Source organism: Pleurodeles waltl, chromosome 12 (assembly GCF_031143425.1).
Source record: "Pleurodeles waltl isolate 20211129_DDA chromosome 12, aPleWal1.hap1.20221129, whole genome shotgun sequence".
Lineage (NCBI taxonomy): Eukaryota > Metazoa > Chordata > Amphibia > Caudata > Salamandridae > Pleurodeles > Pleurodeles waltl.
Window position 1 is genome coordinate 625,516,183 of NC_090451.1, and position 18,263 is coordinate 625,534,445.

An 18,263-nucleotide genomic window follows, 5' to 3' on the forward strand; every position below is an offset into this window, starting at 1 on the left:
ATGACTTCCCTTTCTGCCAGCCTTTTCATGGTGGGGTCCCCGCCATGAAAAGGCTGGCAAAAAGGCAGTGCTGGAGGGGGCCCCCCTGCCCAGCACCCTCGGAATGGGCACTGTCTGCAAAAGCAGACCGTACGCATTCCGAGGGTGCTGGGGGCACCCTCTGTGCGATGGCATTGGCCTCGGCACCCTGAGGAGCCGAGGCCAATGCCGCTGCACTGTTTCCGCCGGTCAGCCTGGTGGAAACATTGTAATAAGGCCAGGGGGGAGACCTCCAACTTGTCTCCTCCCCATTGGTCTGGCGGCCTGACGTTCGGCCCGCCAAACTCATAATAAGCCATAATCCTTAAAATGTGAACTTCCAGCCTTATTGCTTCCTTTTCTATATAAGTGTGAATCCATGTGGGTTTGCGCCCCAACCACTGATCTTCTAAATTTGACTATACCATAGCAAGTTATTGGGTCCTGTCTGTAGAGCCGAGAAGCCTGCCCATGTCATTGTCTCACTGACAATATTCATTTATACATTTGCACATTGTAGCTACTTCTTGGTCTCCCCACCAACTCTACTGTCCACTAGCCCTGTCTCTTTTGTACCTTCCTTTGTAGTTGATACCTTTGTGCTCTACAAATTTTCTTCGGACGTTGAATGCCAGGATGGCTGCTGGGGCCCTCTATGCTGGACAGCTCTTTCGTTCATCAAAATGGGCAGTGGTTGTACTGCCACACTTGATCTGGTCCATCCTGTTAATAGAGTCTTTTTGTTTGGCAGACAGTAATTATGTCAACAGTGAGGGCCTTTGTCGGATCTCAGTCTCTGTGTCACTTTGAGTATGAAACAGAGAAAAGAATGCCTTTGCTGTACCCACAAAAAGCAGAAGTTGTCATCATTTGGCTTGTGGCCATTTGCTTGATGTGCCATCTAAGACAAGACATGCCTTCTGATTTCCTCCTCTTTTCTCAGCAGCTGCAGGTGGGATAAGAAACGTCTTACCTTTCCTGTCTGGTCCATTTTCTGTAGTGTCCCTACATAGTTGCCACATAAAAACTGCAGCTTTGGTGAATTTTTGAGGTTTGCTATAATATTCCATCTTTTCTGTAATAACTTAAGTTCTGATTGCCTTGTCATGCAGTTTTACTGGGCAAAAAAGCAAAAAAAACAAGTAGAATCAATTTGACGCCTATTTTTCTTCCCCCAAATCCTTGCAATGGCAAAGAGTGGGCAGTACACAATACTAATAATCCGCCTATTTCCAATCCATCCAATCTTGGCAGATAAAGAAAGGGTCTAATCACAAAGGTAGATTTACACACAAGTGAATCCACACGGAAGTGTACTATTTATTACACTGTGTAGTAAATTTACTACTCGTGGATATTGACCATTTCTGAGTGTAAATTTACTCTATAGTATAGACTTGCATGATTCCACCCCCCCCCCCCCAAAAAAAACAGGGGATAGAGTCAACTTTGAGTGTAAAGTTACTACAGGGAAAGGGGACCCAGGAATAAGTCCAGCACTACACATGACGAACAAGAGATACAACTACCCACAGAAAGAAATGGCAGCACAGACTTAAAATATGACCCCACAGCAGAATATATTAAAATAAACTAATTTGTGTGAACTTTAACAAAGTGTGTGTGTGTGTGTGTGTGTGTGTATGTATGTGTATATATACATATATATATATATATATATATATATATATAATGTAATGTTTAAAAAGATTAAGATTTCAATTGAAAACAAATAGTATCCCTTTATGGTATCTGACTGTGTACTAGCCCCATGCCATTAGGGTGACTTCCAACCAATACTGTTTTTTTTTTTTTTTTTTTTTTTTAAGACAACAGTTCTGTGCATTCTGGGATTTGTAATTTCTCATTTTCTGTTATAGGTCTGGGTCAACAAATTGTGGGAGCTATTGGTTGAAAACCTAGGACTGTCTAAAGATAATAGATATTCAAATATTTCTTTTGAAATGTAGTTTGCCCATTCTGAGTCTTTAAAATCCATACACTGAAACTTGTGTGTTTAATACAACAAATAAATCATGTGCTTAATAGAGCAAAGGAGAGCCCAATATGTAAGCTCTGAGAAACACCCTCAATCACATTCTGCCTGGGAGAGTTAGTTGAAGCTGCAGGTATCCCACGGTGTCTTTGGTTTCCTTGCATAATGTAAGTTCCAGAGAGAAATCTTTTGAAGAGATTGGGGACGACAAGAGAGTAAATCTTTAGAATTTAGCTGTTTATCTAGTTGCTAACCCACTTATGAACCCAATTACATACTCTGGTACTGCTGCTTCCAAGCTTGTACATAAGCCGTAACGGTGTACTTTATTTCACCCAGAATGCAGAAGGTCGAAATAAACAACACACTAAAAGCTAAACTGTATCTGGCTATGTTTTGTGACTTCATTCATATCTCTGCCCTGCAGCATTAAAACAATAAAGGTTTATTACTCTCTTCTCTGTTGTTGATATGCTTCTGCAGGTAGTTAAGCTAACTGGGTCGCACACATGCACATACATTTATGGTGATTGGAGATTTATATTGAATCATTGAAAGCCTGGATATTTTGTTTAGTCTATCAAGAAAGGAGATGCATAATTTACCACGATTTAAGCCAGGGTTAGACTTTGTTAGTGCTCAAAGACCACGACATGGTTTAAATAGTCCTAGGTGCCAATCTTATTTTCACCTATTTATTTTGATTGTCAGCATTTCCTCCTTGTGTGCTTCCCATTGTGGTCACAGGTTACTCAATGAGTCCTAAAACTGCAAGAACACCTAATGGTGATTGCTTGCTGTTCTTACTGCTTCATTTGCCTTCGATAATAAGCCAACAATTAAGCCATTAAGTCATGTCTCATGTTTTGAGTTTAAGTATCTGTCTCTGTTCATGTGGGAGCAGCAGCCCTCCTTGTGATATTTGTCCACCTATAGGCCATAGTTTTGCATGGATCGTCCTCGACCAGCCGTCAGTGCTGACTGTGCTGTTCCTGTGTTCCTTGACCATTTGTTTGATTTTTTTGTGTTGTCATTCCAACATTTAGTTTTCTGTATAGGTACAAAAGCATAGCCTCAACGTTGTCCCTATTTCTATTCATAAAGATATGTAATATTCATGTTGCGGTGAGGAACACCAATAGCCCATAAGGATATCATAAATTTCACATTACATAGGCACTGCTATAGAAGAAAGAAAGACCAAGGAAACTTGTCTGTCACCCTGGATTCCTATATCTCTTGGTTATGTGTGTGAACCTACAACAGTAGTTGCTCTGTATTAATTTTATCCTCTCCTTAACATTCCCCAAAATTTGGAGAACAGACATTTTCGGACAATTTGAAAGTGGTGTGAATATTGTAACACTGCTGTTGTTGCCTTATCTTGTGAGCAGGATGTGCCGAATGTACCTCTTCAGTTGGGAAATATTATTATGTTATAGATTTTTGTCATTGAGAATCTTACTTTACTCAACTTTGTGAACATTCAGGTTTACTGGGGTGGGTGCAAAAGTTGAACTCATTGGAGCCCTGACTTTTGGTTAGAAGAAGTAATTCTCAAACTGAAATAACATTTTGGTTAATGGTACTTCAGTGCAGTACATGATGACCCAGTCTCGGATTTCCTGTGGCCATTCAGTGTCTAAGGAGCGTCAGAGCTGCCTGCAGTGTCTTTCCTGGGAGTCCTTGAATTGAACACTCCTATGTTGAGGTTATTAACGTTGGTAATGAGTTTTGAAGTGCATATTCTTGGGAGGTTGACTACTGCTCTGGTGTCTGGATAACACTACACCCTCAGGACATGCTGTAGGTTGACAGCTACGTGCAGTGGGAGTCAGGGCCTGGACAGAATTGAAATGTGGCTCACAGGCAGAGGTACCCTTGCCAAGGGCATGTCACTGAAATGTACTGTAAATATGATGATAATGGGAATAACCATGATATCTTCTGGGGTTTAGTGTTTTATTAACCAAGCAAATGAGAATGCGTAGATTGCATGTACAAGCTAATGTTGTTTGCCTATATATTCTATGTTCAGTTTGAGGACCATTGAGCAATCCGAAACAGCTGGAAATCTTTTTGTTGCCTGTGTTCAGTGAATTTTTAAGGATGGGTTCTAATATCCACGTCATCCGTATTCTGCCCATTGGTAACAACTGTCCTTAACTTGTCTCCTTATTAGGCCTTTTTATCTTTGGGTCATTACTGTGAGACACATAAGTAGCAGTGGTCAGTGCTCTCTGAAGTAGGTAACCAATGGTAATCCCTCAAGCAGAGGAAAACATTGCCTAGTTAGCATCATGACCACCGTTCAACTATGGTCCGCAAAGCAGAATGCTTTTTACCCGGGTGGGACAAACATAATTATGCCTTCTCTGGAAGCATTTTTTGGTTAGCATACCCTTGTACATATGGCAGGTTGGAGTCTCCTTTAATGCACAGCATGTCTTGGTTCAGGGTCATGCTGCCACCCAAGTCCTCTCGGTTTGTTTTTATTTTCGGGCTGCCCCAGTGGTAAACAGACTCCATACACCAAGGCAAAAGTAGAAGGAACTGCAGATCCGAGACTGTTTTGAAACCCCTAAATGCAGGTGAAAAGTAAATAAGAAAGAAGTACATTTTGAAGCCTGGAAATCAAACTATACTTTGTGAGTTGTTCTGCAATGTCTGTTTTTTTTTTTCTTTGTAGTCTGATGCTTCTACTTTTGCTGTTCCTATTATACATCAAGATCTCTCTATCAACTCTTCTCCAGCTGGACAACTGTGAGCCGACTTTCAAGGATTCAGGGTAAATGTGATTATCTGTATTCACTCATAAGCAAAAAGAAGGCCATTTGCCTGCCCCCAGCTCTCAACCGTGAACTTCTGCATGATTAAGAAAAAGGTAGGTGTTTTTTCAGCACTTCCTGAAATAGAAATACCTCTCCCTATTTCCAGAACTCACTTTCATGAAGTCAGAGGAAACATGTGATTATGTGAAAATATATCATTTTGTCTTCTTGCCAAGAAGAAAAGGTCCTAGTAGGGAAAGAGTTTCACCTTCAATAAGGTATAAATAATAAAACAAAGTTTTTCTTCTCATATAGCATTTCTGTCTTAAACCTGGTTTAAATAGATATATTTTACCTACGAGGATGGGAACTAATCTTGTGCTGCTGTATTACGAATCCACACATTGGCTATGGTATGTCCTCCTTTGCGATGTCTTGATCATTATTTGCGTTGTCCTAAAGATACACCAGTGATTCCTAATTTAAATATGCATTGTGGTTGTGCAGGCATAGTTCTCACATTGTTTTTCAACTGTTCTTATTAATTGTCTTTAAAAAAAATAAACAATTGTTACACACTACTGTGCTTTGTATCAAGTGTAATTCAACATTTGCTACGTCCCCATCGAGCCCAACAAACCATGTTTCATAGTTCATACCGTTATCAACCTCAGTCCCTTTACTTTAATGTTTTTGTTTTGTGATTCACATAGGTGGATTTACAGGGAACAAGTATACATGTTCTATTTCAAGATGATGTCGGTTCTTCTCCATCTAACACACAGTACGTTCTCCAGCTACCTCAAACCTTCTCAAATTTTAAAGGGAAGCCACTTCCCTTGTATACCACTCTTTTGGCCTTTATACACATATTCATGCCTATTTGCCACATCGATTTTGTCGGGATCAGTTGTGGACCCCAAAGTCTGGCTCGGTCTCATTTGCCCAGTCAATCCTAGCTCACATAAAAGCAGGTCAGTCCTATTTTTGTTGAGGAAGCATGGAGAGTGGGAAGTCATTTATTTCCAGAGAAGGTGGGATAAATTAGTATAGAAATAATACTTCCTGTAAAAGATGTTGAACAGAGTTGGATCAAGTGAATCAGTGAACAAGCTGGTGTCAGTTTTACTGTTGATTAAGGATGCTTGGGTATTAAGAATTAAAAGCTAGAGAATTTTTAGCAAGCAAAGTTGATTTATCTAACTTCTGCTTGCAAGGTGAGGAGTGCGTAATGAACGTTTTGTAGTTATAGTTGCATGGCAGCGTCACAGTTTTAGCCATAACAAAGACTGCCCCAGGCTTTCAAAACAGTTTCAGGATTTGGCAGGCCTTTTTATGGAGGAGTTGATGTGTCTAGATTTGCTTTACTACGACATAAGTGTGGAGATTTAAACTGTATTGAAAATAAAGTGGTGCAGATGAAAAAATATTGTAGCCTTCTTGGGGCTCTATCACACTTGTGGTGCTAAATACAAGTGTAAATTATCTGATTCACCTGCGAATAGGAAATTATTTACAAATTGCACATGATTTTCCCTCGTTCCAGGGTTTGCAGACAAACATTTTGCACAGCTTGCTCATTTGATTTGTGGATAGGCTGTAGCTGTCACAAATCACAAGGACAAACAAGCACTTTGGACACAATTTCCATCTGACTTATAATCAAACAAGTGTTTGCTCTTAAAAAGGGATCACCGTCTTTTAATCATGGCTTTGGAGTTTTCCTATCACTGATAGATTTAGTGCTGTAGAGTCAAGATCTAATGAAAGAAGTTGTTTAAGCCATATAGGTTTAGTCTTTAAATATACTATTCCTATCACTATCTTAAGGTTGATGTATGTGCAGGTGTAGACAATCCATCTGTCAAGACAGATTCAAGATTTGGCAAATGTTAAGAAATCTTTACTGAGTTATTTTAGATAATAGAGAATGAGGAGATTATTTCAGCTACTTGAGAATTGCAGGGTTTGTCCTGTATGTGCAAAGTAAGAGGGGCAAAGAGTAGTGTCTTACAGAGTACAGATTGAAAGGGCATTTCATGGCCTACCAAGGACAGTGTGCACATTGGGGAAATGAGGGTATTTAATATAATATCCTAACTCCAGTCGAAACATTAGGAAAAGTTAGTATGTTTGAGGTGGGGCCCAATCACTACATCCAAATAATTACTCGTTAATATTATTTGAAAATTCAAAATAAAATCTAATAGTTAAAATAAAATTCCTAAAAATTAAATATATTTATATAATATATTCAAAAATAAAAAATGCAATAACAAATTATGTAAGAACATTACTTTCAATAAACATACCTTAAACTCTCCAGTAAAACAATAAAACATTAAAAAGTTACCTAAAATTATTTGCAAAACATAAACATTTTTATTCTTTAAGATTTAACAAACTTAAACATTTAGCTAATTACAAAATAATTTTACACACAAGTCAAGCCCAGATTATACTACAGTGCAGACTGAAAAAAGAACTTAAAAAATGTAAGATCATATTTTTAAGTTTAAAAATAATTAAAACTAAAAGTAATTCATTTCCAATTTAAAAGCTAGCATAACTGATACATTATTCAGTTAATCTCAGTTTAAAAAAAGTTACTTGAAAATTACCCACCCAATCCAATATTTAAAATGTAATACAATTTAAATTTAAAATGTCAAACATAACTTACCGTGAAAAAATAACGTATTAATAAATGTGCATTAACTGATGTATACATTAAAAAAACACTATCCTGCCAATCCTTCAAGAAACCTCACAATACAAACAGAAATTTTAAAACAAAATTTAAAATGTAATGAACTACTAAAAGCATGTTATAGGCTACAACATGAATAGCAAGCAATTAACATGAATTAATATCAAATAGATTTAAAAGTACCCACCCAATTTCCAGTAAACCCCCAGCCCAAAATAAAAATGAAATTCATAATTTAAAAACAATATAAATGATTTAAACAACAAAATAACAATCAAAAGCTGTAACATAATTTACAAATTATATTAATGAAAATATATAAATAAAAAACACTACTCCCCCCCAATCTTGAATAAACTCAACCTGTAAAAATATATTTTACAGTAACATAATCATTAATAAATAAACAGAAAACGACACAATAGAGAACTATAAAAAAAAAGATATTAAAGTACATATACTTGAAACATATATATTTTTGTAAAGTAGTTAAAAAGATATACTTACTGTTGGTGTTTTTGGTCCATAATATTTTTAGCTATCATATTTTGCCCATGATATCTTGGTTAGACAATATATTTCTCAGTATTTTGTAGGAATACCGCACAGTTACTCTAGTCTTCTGCCACAGTAAGCCTTGTGTGTGGTGTGGAGAATGTTAAATATTATTCTGACATTAACTGAGTGTCCGTGAAGTATTTTCAAGGCTGGCTTGATATGGTTTTGCCAACACAGTTGGAGTCATCGTCTGTCAACTTAGGTCTGGTGCCTCTGAGGCAGTGGGTTTCATTGGTAGGTAGCCTTGTGTAAGAACAATCAAACAATAGTATTAAGTGAATCATTGCAAGGGCCTTCCGTAACTCCACCAGAGGCAGTTCATAGGAGCTGCAGTGAAGTGGATTATGGGCCTCTGACATTTTGGATTTTTTTTATTCAAAAGGACAGATGATTCAGGCAGCTGGAGATTTTTTCATGAATCATGGGCCTCTTTTATAAGAAAGTGGATTTGATTGATGTTGCTGTTCAATTGGTACTGCTCCATGAACTCTGTCCGACGGCACTTGTAGATGTTGAATAGTCAGCGTAAAAGGCATAACCTTCCAAGTGTATGATTCCTTTGAACCAGGTTGTATTCAGTAAATTCCTCAAGGCTGCTAAGATAATGAAGAGTTTGACAACTGTATTCTTGTATTCATCCAGGAACAGAATGGGATATTCTCTGATAATGGCCAGAGCAATTCTGGTATCCCTGTTGACCTGAACCCAGATATGTGATTGATATGTAGGATAAAGTAACCCCTGCTCTACATCATAAGGATATTGCAAATCACCAAGGAGTTCTGCGACCATATAGAGGATGAGGCTAAAGGCTAAGTTGCTTTAAGAGGTTATGAAACTCTGAAGTGGATTGCAGTAGCCCTTTAATTTATGAAGAGGGTATTTTATTTATTATAATACATGGTCACTCTGTTGGACGTTTTTGCTTATGCAGGGTCATCCCCAATCTTTTTGCCTCCTGCCTCCTATTTTTTTCTGACCTGTTGCTGTTGGCTTTTGAACTCTGAGCGCTTTACCACTGCTAACCAGTGCTAAAGTGCATATGCTCTCTGTGTAAATTGTATAGTTGATTGGTTTATCCATGATTGGCATATTTGATTTACTAGTAAGTCCCTAGTAAGGTTCACTAGAGGTGCCATGGCCTGTAAATCAAATGCTACTAGTAGGCCTGCAGCACTGGTTGTGCCACCCACGTAAGTAGCTCTGTAATCATGTCTCAGACCTGCCATTGCAGTGTCTGTGTGTGCAGTTTTAACTGTAAATTCGACTTGACCAGTGTACCCACTTGCTAAGCCTAAACCTTCCCTTTTCTTACATGTCAGACACCCCTAAGGTAGGCCCTAGGTAGCCCCAAGGGCAGGGTGCAGTGTATGGTTAAGGTAGGACATATAGTAATGTAATGTGTTTTATATGTCCTGACAGTGAAATATTGCTAAATTCGTTTTTCACTGTTGCAAGGCCTGTCCCTCTCATAGGTTAACATGGGGGCTACCTTTAAATCTGATTAAAGTGTAGATTCCCTTTGGGAGCGGATGCACATGTGGAGTTTGGAGTCTCTGAGCTCACAATTTAAAAATACATCTTTTAGTAAAGTTGATTTTAAGATTGTGTGTTTAAAAATGCCACTTTTAGAAAGTGGGCATTTTCTTGCTTATACCATTTCTGTGACTCTGTCTGTTTGTGGATTCCCTGTCTGGGTCAGTTTGACAGTTGGGCTGGTTGCACCTCACACTAGACAGTGACACATAAGGAGCTGGGGTGTAGCCTGCATATACCGATGAGCCATCTGTGCTAGGAGGGAGGGGAGAAGTGGTCATTCACACCTCAAATGGCTGTGCCTGCTCTCACACAATGCAGTCTCTAACCCCCTGGTGAGTGTCTGGGGCCTGGCCTGGGCAAGGCAGGATTTCACATTCAAAAGAGACTTTACTTTGAAGTAGGCCTACTTCAAAGGAGAAATTGGGTATAAGAAGGGCACCCAAAACCACAGACTTTAGAAACCCTTCTGGAAACGAGAGGAACCTCTGCCTGGAGAAGAGCTGAGGAAGAAGAGCTGCCCTGCCTGTGACTGTGTTTTGTGGAGCTATCCTGCAGTTGCTGCTTCTGCCAGAGTAAGAGGGCAAAGACTGGACTTTGTGTGCCTTCCATCTTGAGAAAACATCCCCAAGAGCTTGATCTAGAGCTTGCCTCCTGTTGTTTGAAGTCTCAGGGACAGCAAAGACTTCTCGATGCCAGCATCTGAAGTCTCCGGAGAGACTCCTACTCTGCCCTGTGGTGCCCATCCTGTTCCTGGGACCCTGAAAGGAGAAGCTGGCAGCCTAAAGACAAGGAAATCCACGCACAGAATGCCGTGCGGGGAAAAGATCGACGCGACTCCAATCTGCGGCTGAAGAAACGTAGCGCCTCCGGCTCCGCAGCTGAGAAACGACGCTTGCAGGAAATGCGACCGAAGAATCGACGCACGGAGCAGGAGAAACTAGGCGCAGCATCGCTGACGGAGGCTGGGAAATTACAACCCGTGCTGCAGGGTTTTCGAATCATCTTGCGGCTGGATTCCCAACTCCAGTACCGCTCTGCGTGGAAAAACAACGCAAGGCCTGCCCGGACCCGAGAGTGCTAACTGGATCGGCGAATCGCTCTCCTGCAGAGAGAAGAAATGACACGCCCGACCCGGCGAAAGGAGAAACGACGCACGGTCCCGCTCGTGAGTGGAATCAACGCCTCGCAAGCCCCTTTTGACGCGCACTCGCCCATGCGGGGTTATTTTTGTGACGCAGCCAATGGTACTTTTTCACGCTGACACTGTTGTTCTGTGTTTAAAACTACTTAAATACTCTTATTGCATTTTTATTGATAAATCCACAATACATAAGTCAAGTTTTGTCGTTTTGGTCTTGTTTTGTTTAGATAAATATTTCCTATTTTTCTAAACTGGTGTTGTCATTTTCTAGTGTTTTCATTGAGTTACTGTGTGTTTTGGTACAAATACTTTACACCTAGCACTCTGAAGTTAAGCCTACTGCTCTGCCAAGCTACCATGGGGGTAAGCAGGGGTTAGCTGAGGGTGATTCTCTTTTACCCTGACTAGAGTGAGGGTCCCCCCTTGAACAGGGGGTAACCGGACTGTCAACCAAAGAGCCCATTTCTAACATTGGTGATCAGCGGTTGGGATTTGGACTTGTATTTGTACTTGACAAACAGTAATTAAGTGTACACTACAGTTTTGATTTCAGACCACTACATGACCACATACTACTTGTCTTGTGATTTTGCTTTTTCCCTTTGGAACTCCTTTTTGTTCTACTTCCATATTTTTGGTGATCTCTCTGTTGATGTTGGAACTTTGCACTTGCTGACCGTCATGTCTCAATCTGGAGATGCAACAGCTGGAGCTGTGCTTGAATTAGGGAAACTGAAGAGGTACTCGGTTGCTATATTGAAACAGTTCTGTGAAGATCTTGCCTGTCCCATTAAGAGCTCCGCCAGGAAGAGAGAGCTGCAAAAGGCACTGAGGGCCTGGGTGACAGTTAAGGAGGTTGGACGGCACACAGAAGATAAGGATGAGGAAGTGCAGAGTCTAAACAGTGGTGTAGGGGAGGTACTTGTTACACTTGGGGAGAGGGTCTCCAGGAGAGGTAGTAGTAGGTCCTTTGAGGGTCTGACTCCTGAAGAGTTGCAGGACAGACAGGCAGAGAGGGCTCATCAGTTGGAATTAAACAAGATGAGGAGGGACTTAGAGATGAAAGAGCTGAAGTGAGCTTATGAACTAATGGTGAAAGAGCTGGAAGCCATAAGGGCTGAGTCAAGCTGGAATGGTGGCCGCAACAATTTTATATCCAGTGCTGCTGAAGAAGTGCACATGCCCAGAGACATAGTGCCCTACTTGAAGGAGGGAGTTAACACACACCAGGAGGTTCAGGGGTATGAGGTTGCTCCAGTGATGCACAGGGTCCCTGAGGTGGATTGGGGAACTGGCATGGGGAATTATATTCCTACCAGTGGGAGGGACACTCTACTGCCTCTAGGTGAGAGTGACAGGGAGATGGGTTCCCCCCCAGGTAGAAGTCCTGGTTATGGAGTGTGAAGACATCCCAGAAGAGTGTGGGTTGAGTGTCAGGGACAGTCAGGTACTGTCTCACAAGGGTGATGTGGGGTGTTTTTTCAAAGCAGAGTCACTGGATGGTTGGGTTAAGGGTAGTTTGGTTAATTCATGTGAGGAGCTGTGTGATGTAATTGCTGGAGAGCATATGTCTAGTCCTTATTTTGCAGAGCTACGCCAACACCAGGTGAAGTGTGAGTTCTCTGACCCTAGGGAGCTTACAATGGAGGCAGACTTCTGGGTAAATACCATAGAGTCTGAAGAGGCATTTGGGGGTGCTCCTGAGAAGAGTGGTCTAGGTATTTCCCAACCAGGTGAGGTAGGGGAGGATTGTAGTGTCCCGGGTAGGTCCCAGTGTAGTGAGGGACCCCATGTCCAGTCTCAGAGGAGAGGGAATGGGGATGGGTTGAGGCCCAAGGTTCTTGAGATCCAGTCCCAGGTCCTGGAGGGCTCTATGAGGGAACACCAGGAGGGGAGCCTAGCCTGTACCATAGGGCCATCTGTTGAGGGAGACCCCACAGTGTCAGGAGAACTTGGGGGGGGAGGGGGGCTGTAGCCAGTGTCCCACCAGTTCTGCCAGTACCACTCCTAGTGAGGGGGTACAGAAGTCTAGACAGGGGGTTGATAGGGGGTTGCGGACCCCAGTGGAGAACCTGGAGGGTCAGGGGTCAGCTCTGAGAGCAGAGCCCCATAGGAATGACCTTGGTAAGACCATTTCTGGGTTGGGGGGAATCCAGACTCTGTCAGATGGGCAGAGGTCAGGAGACCTACGCCAGCCAGACTCTTGTGTGGCCCTTGGGGACGGTGTGTCCCTTGATGGGGGTAAGTGTGCCCCCTGGAAGTCCTGGTGTGCCAGCAATGGTTCAACCGCAGGGTGGTGACTCTGGGTTGGATGACCAGGTTCAGAGGGTAAACTCTGACCTGGTGGGGGTAGGTATGCCCCCCAGGAAGTCCTGAGTTGCCAGGCTGTGGTCCTGTCTGTGGGTACAGACCCTGGACTAGAGGATCAGGTGCAGGGGGCAAACCCTGACTTGAAGGGGGGGGCGGTTTGCCCAATCCCCCCGCTCCCCCCGCTCCCCCCCCCCCCTGCTGTGATTGGGCAAACCCTGACTTGAAGGGGAGGGCCGTTTGCCCAATCACCCCCCCCCCCCCCAGTGTGATTTAATTGGGTACTCTCCCTGAGGGGAGGGTGTAGAACCCTGAGAGTAGGGGCAGGGGAGACAGAGACTCACCCCTGACCCTAGTCCAATCTAAGGGTACATACCCTGGATTGGAAGGCCAGGTTAGGGTGTCCCCCCTGACCTGGAGGAAGGGGCTACTGCTAACAGTGCCCTTACCATGTTGTCTTCTGCGGGGGCCAATCCTAGTTGGGGGGTGCAGGACCCCAGAAGGGAGGGCAGGGGGAGGGAAGCCTCACCCCTGGCCCTGGCCCAACCTGAAAGTACAGACCCCGGGTTGGAGGACCAGTTGCAGGTTAACAGCCCTGCACTGGTGGAAGAATTATGCAGGACTGCTCTACAAGCACCCTAACAATTTTTGTCTCTGGGATGTGCCGCTCCTGGAGGGGGGGGGGGGAGGACCCCAGAGGGGAGGACCAGGGTCAGGTTGTCATCATTGACCTGGTGGAAGGGAGAGTGGTCAAAGGGTGCCAGGCACCTGGGGCTACCGCCCCCCCACTCTCCACAGTCAGTGGTTGGAGAGGCCGGAGGTCGGGCTCTCATCCCTGACAGTTGTCAGGGGTCACTGTAGCTTGCTGTCCTGGTGGACAGAGTTACCCCTGGGGGTGGGGGTACGAGAGTCACACCCCGGGGGTGGAGTGGGCAACACCACTGTGTTGGCCTTGGTGGTACTATGTGCCCAGTGGGATACATCTGTGAGCAAAGTAAAGTTAGGTGCTGCACAGATGGTGTCTGCAGATGTGGAGAAGGGTTCCCCATGGGTTAGCTTAGTGGGCCCTGAGAGTATGGACAGAGGGATCCAGCTGGAGTCAGGAAGGCATAGAACTAGAACATGCACCTGCTGTTGTGGGCCTGGGTCCTTGCTCTATCGCCCCAATCAGGGAAGTACATCAAGGTATTGATTGTTCTCCCCTGGCTTTAGGCTGGTAGGGGGTCGTGTTGGACTTTTTTGCTTATGCAGGGTCAGCCCCCATCTTTTTGCCTCCTGCCTCCTATTTTTTCTGACTTGTTGCTGTTGACTTTTGAACTCTGAGCACTTTACCACTGCTAACCAGTGCTAAAGTGCATATGCTCTCTGTGTAAATTGTATAGTTGATTGGTTTATCCATGATTGGCATATTTGATTTACTAGTAAGTCCTTAGTAAGGTGCACTAGAGGTGCCAGGGCCTGTAAATCAAATGCTACTAGTGGGCCTGCAGCACTGGTTTTGTCACCCACATAAGTAGCTCTGTAATCATGTCTCAGACCTGCCATTGCAGTGTCTGTGTGTGCAGTTTTAACTGTAAATTCGACTTGACCAGTGTACCCACTTGCTAAGCCTAAACCTTCCCTTTTCTTACATGTCATATACCCCTAAGGTAGGCCCTAGGTAGCCCCAAGGGCAGAGTGCAGTGCATGGTTAAGGTTGGACATATAGTAATGTATTTTATATGTCCTGACAGTGAAGTATTGCTAAATTAGTTTTTCACTGTTGCAAAGCCTGTCCCTCTCATAGGTAAACATGGTGGCTACCTTTAAATCTGATTGAAGTGTAGATTCCCTTTGGGAGCGCATTGACATGTGGAGTTTTGAGTCTCTGAGCTCACAATTTAAAAATAAATCTTTTAGTGAAGTTGATTTCAAGATTGTGTGTTTAAAAATGACACTTTTAGAAAGTGAGCATTTTCTTGCTTATACCATTTCTGTGACTGTCTGTTTGTGGATTCCCTGTCTGGGTCAGTTTGACAGTTGGGCTGGTTGCACCTCACACTAGACAGTGACACAAAGGGAGCTGGGGTGTAGTCTGCATATCCTGATGAGCCATTTGTGCTAGGAGGGAGGGGAGGAGTGGTCACTCACACCTGAAAGAGCTGTGCCTGCCCTCACACAATGCAGTCTCCAACCCCCTGGTGAGTGTTTGGGGCTTGGCCTTGGCAAGGCAGGATTTCACATTCAAAAAAGACTTTACTTTGAAGTAGGCCTACTTCAAAGGTGAAATTGGGTATAAGAAGGGCACCCAAAACCACAGACTTTAGAAACCCTTCTGGAAACAAGAGGAACCTTTGCCTGGAGAAGAGCTGAGGAAGAAGAGCTGCCCTGCTTGTGACTGTGCTTTGTGGAGCTATCCTGCAGTTGCTGCTTCTGCCAGAGTAAGAGGGCAAAGACTGGACTTTGTGTGCCTTCCATCTTGAGAAGACATCCCCAAGGGCTTGATCTAGAGCTTGCCTCCTGTTGTTTGAAGTCTCAGGGACAGCAAAGACTTCTCTCTGCCAGCATCTAGAGTCTCTGGAGAGACTCCTACTCTGCCCTGTGGTGCCCATCCTGATCCTGGGACCCTGAAAGGAGAAGCTGGCAGCCTAAAGACAAGGAAATCCACGCACAGGACACCGTGTGTGGAAAAGATCGACGCAACTCCAATCTGCGGCTGAAGAAATGACGCGCCGCCGGCTCCGCAGCTGAGAAACGACATTTGCAGGAAATGCGACCGAAGAATCAACGCACGGAGCAGGAGAAACGATGCGCAGCATCGCTGACGGAAGCTGGGAGATCACAACTCGCGCTGCAGGATTTTTGGATCATCGTGCGGCTGGATTTCCGACTCGAGTACCGCTGTGCATGGAAAAACAACACAAGGCCTGCCCGGACCCGAGTGCTAACCGGATCGACGCATCGCTCTCCTGCAGAGAGAAGAAACGACGCACCCGGCGAAAGGAGAAACGACGCACGGTCCCGCTCATGAGTGGAATAAACGCCTCACAAGCCCTTTTTGACGCACACTCGCCCGTGCGGGGTTATTTTTGACACGCCCAAGGTACTTTTTCACGCTGACAGCGTTAGTGTGTGTTTAAAACTACTTAAAGACTCTTTTTGCATTTTTATTGATAACTTGACTTGTGTATTGTGTATTTTTGTCGTTTTGGTCTTGTTTTGTTTAGATAAATATTTCCTGTTTTTCTAAACTGGTGTTGTCATTTTGTAGTGTTTTCATTGAGTTACTGTGTGTGTTGGTACAAATACTTTACACCTAGCACTCTGAAGTTAAGCCTAATGCTCTGCCAAGCTACCAAGGGGGTAAGCATGGGTTAGCTGAGGGTGATTTTCTTTTACCGTGACTAGAAGGAGGGTCCTTGCTTAAACAGTGGGTAACCAGATGGTCAACCAAAGACCCCATTTCTAACACACTCCATCACCCATCCCACAAACTGCTTAAGTCCTTGGTTTCTTGCTGTTTCATGTTTATTACGGACATGGAAAATAAAAGCAGAATCTGTACTGGGAAATAAAACACCGAAAAAAAATGTTTGCAAGTTGATCAAATGGAGATTTAAAATCAGTTTAATGTAAGTCAGATTTTAAAAAGCTGTGCTCAGACTGTGAATAAACATGTAGTCTTTTTATCTTTTCTATAATGATCTACAGCATGGTAAAAAATATTAACATGTTGCCATAAATATCTCTTTACTTATATTTTAGAAAAAGTAAAACATCGATTAAAAAACAGTTCTCGTTTTCCTTACTTCAACTGCAGCTGTAATAATGGTATGTGTTACGCTTTCCACCCTGGCTGGTGTCCCTGGCACAAGGCCTTGTGATGTCAGAAGTCAACGGTAATAGCTTAATACAGTTGAGCAACTATGTTATTTCTTTATTACTGGTGACTAGACATGTCACAACTGGATTGTAATAAGGAAGTGAGAGACTGGCTTTTATTCGGGGATTACAGACATCCATGTTCACTTCTACTGCAACTGCCTTGTGATCTCCATTTTCATGATCTTACTGGGGTGGGCTAAGCTGATATGTTTGACAAGGTAGGCCTTGTTGATGCTCTTAACGGCTATGTGATTAATGGTATGGATTAGCTCACCTTGTGTCCTAGAAAACTGTTGAGCCATTTCCTCTTGGATTAGATACTGACATGTAATTATCTGGTCCTGGGAGGGGCATTTGTCTCCATAGTGGGTGAAACTGTTTTATGGTAGAACGTTTCCACCAAACTTCGGGGTCAGCGGAGGTCAGGCAGATTATTTTATGTGAAGCGAGGATTCATTCGAACTGCTGCTTGCTTGTAGTTTTGAATTGACATGGATGAGATCGTGTGTGAAATCTTGTCTTTGTGTGAGGCGGGGCTGTACAGGAGGGGTTACAGGTAAAGGGAGGTACACCGATGGTTCTTGCATGACGGCATCTGACTCGCGTGTGGAGTCTAAGCAAGCCCAACATCTGACTTGCTTCATGTCTCGGGCCAACTCTTCATGAGTGAAGCCCAAGACGTGCGTAGTTTCAAAGAAGGCTGGGGATGCTTTCCATTCTGGTCTGTCCACCCACAGGTTGAGATCACTCTTCAGGTAAACTGCTAATATTTTTGAATGAACGGGAAGTTCGTCTCAAATAATGAATCCACCGACGGGCTATTGTTGGTGATTGCAGCAGCAGCACTGAAGGAGCTAGCTGTTTTGGTTGACTGTGCTCTGGGCGACTGCTCCTTGGAAGGAAGGAAATTATAGTGCGGGATTTCAGTGCACTGAGTTCTCAGCTGTGATTTCAGTGGTGCTCGGAATCAACCTCTGAAAGGCGAAGTTAGAACATAAAAAAATATGCAATGCCTTGAACAACTTGCAATGCCGCCGCGTCGTGGCACTCTAAATTACAAGAGTTGTCACTCAATTTAGGATAACTATCTGATCAGCCCTGAAAGGATGAAAAACAACTAAGTCTTCCCTATAGTGCAATTATAAATACAGGTTTTGATGCTACCCAACTCAATGGACTTTTTTTATTGGTCTAGGATGGACGCTACTATGTTACCACCCTTTATCTCTGGGTTACGTATGTCGGGAACAAGTGCATCTACCCATTGAGCATTCAAATGAGGTTTCCTAGCTGAGGGTTGACAGCTGATGCTGCAAGCAACAACAACAAAAAAATAGGTCAAAAAACAAAGATCTTGAA

At 43.3% G+C, this 18,263-nt stretch overlaps 1 protein-coding gene across 3 annotated transcripts in view; it reads left to right on the forward strand.

Moving 5' to 3' along the window:
* The window catches only part of PAQR6 (progestin and adipoQ receptor family member 6), a 233,022-nt gene that overhangs the window by 89,516 nt on the left and 125,243 nt on the right, over positions 1-18,263 (forward strand). For 2 of the 3 annotated variants that reach the window (XM_069218002.1, XM_069218003.1), the window contains exon 2: positions 4,704-4,802. In XM_069218002.1, coding sequence (XP_069074103.1) covers positions 4,708-4,802 — 95 coding nt within the window. In that variant the 5' untranslated portion in view covers positions 4,704-4,707. Of the gene's footprint in view, positions 1-4,703; positions 4,899-18,263 lie in introns of all 3 variants that reach the window. The other variant, XM_069218005.1, reaches the window with a different exon arrangement.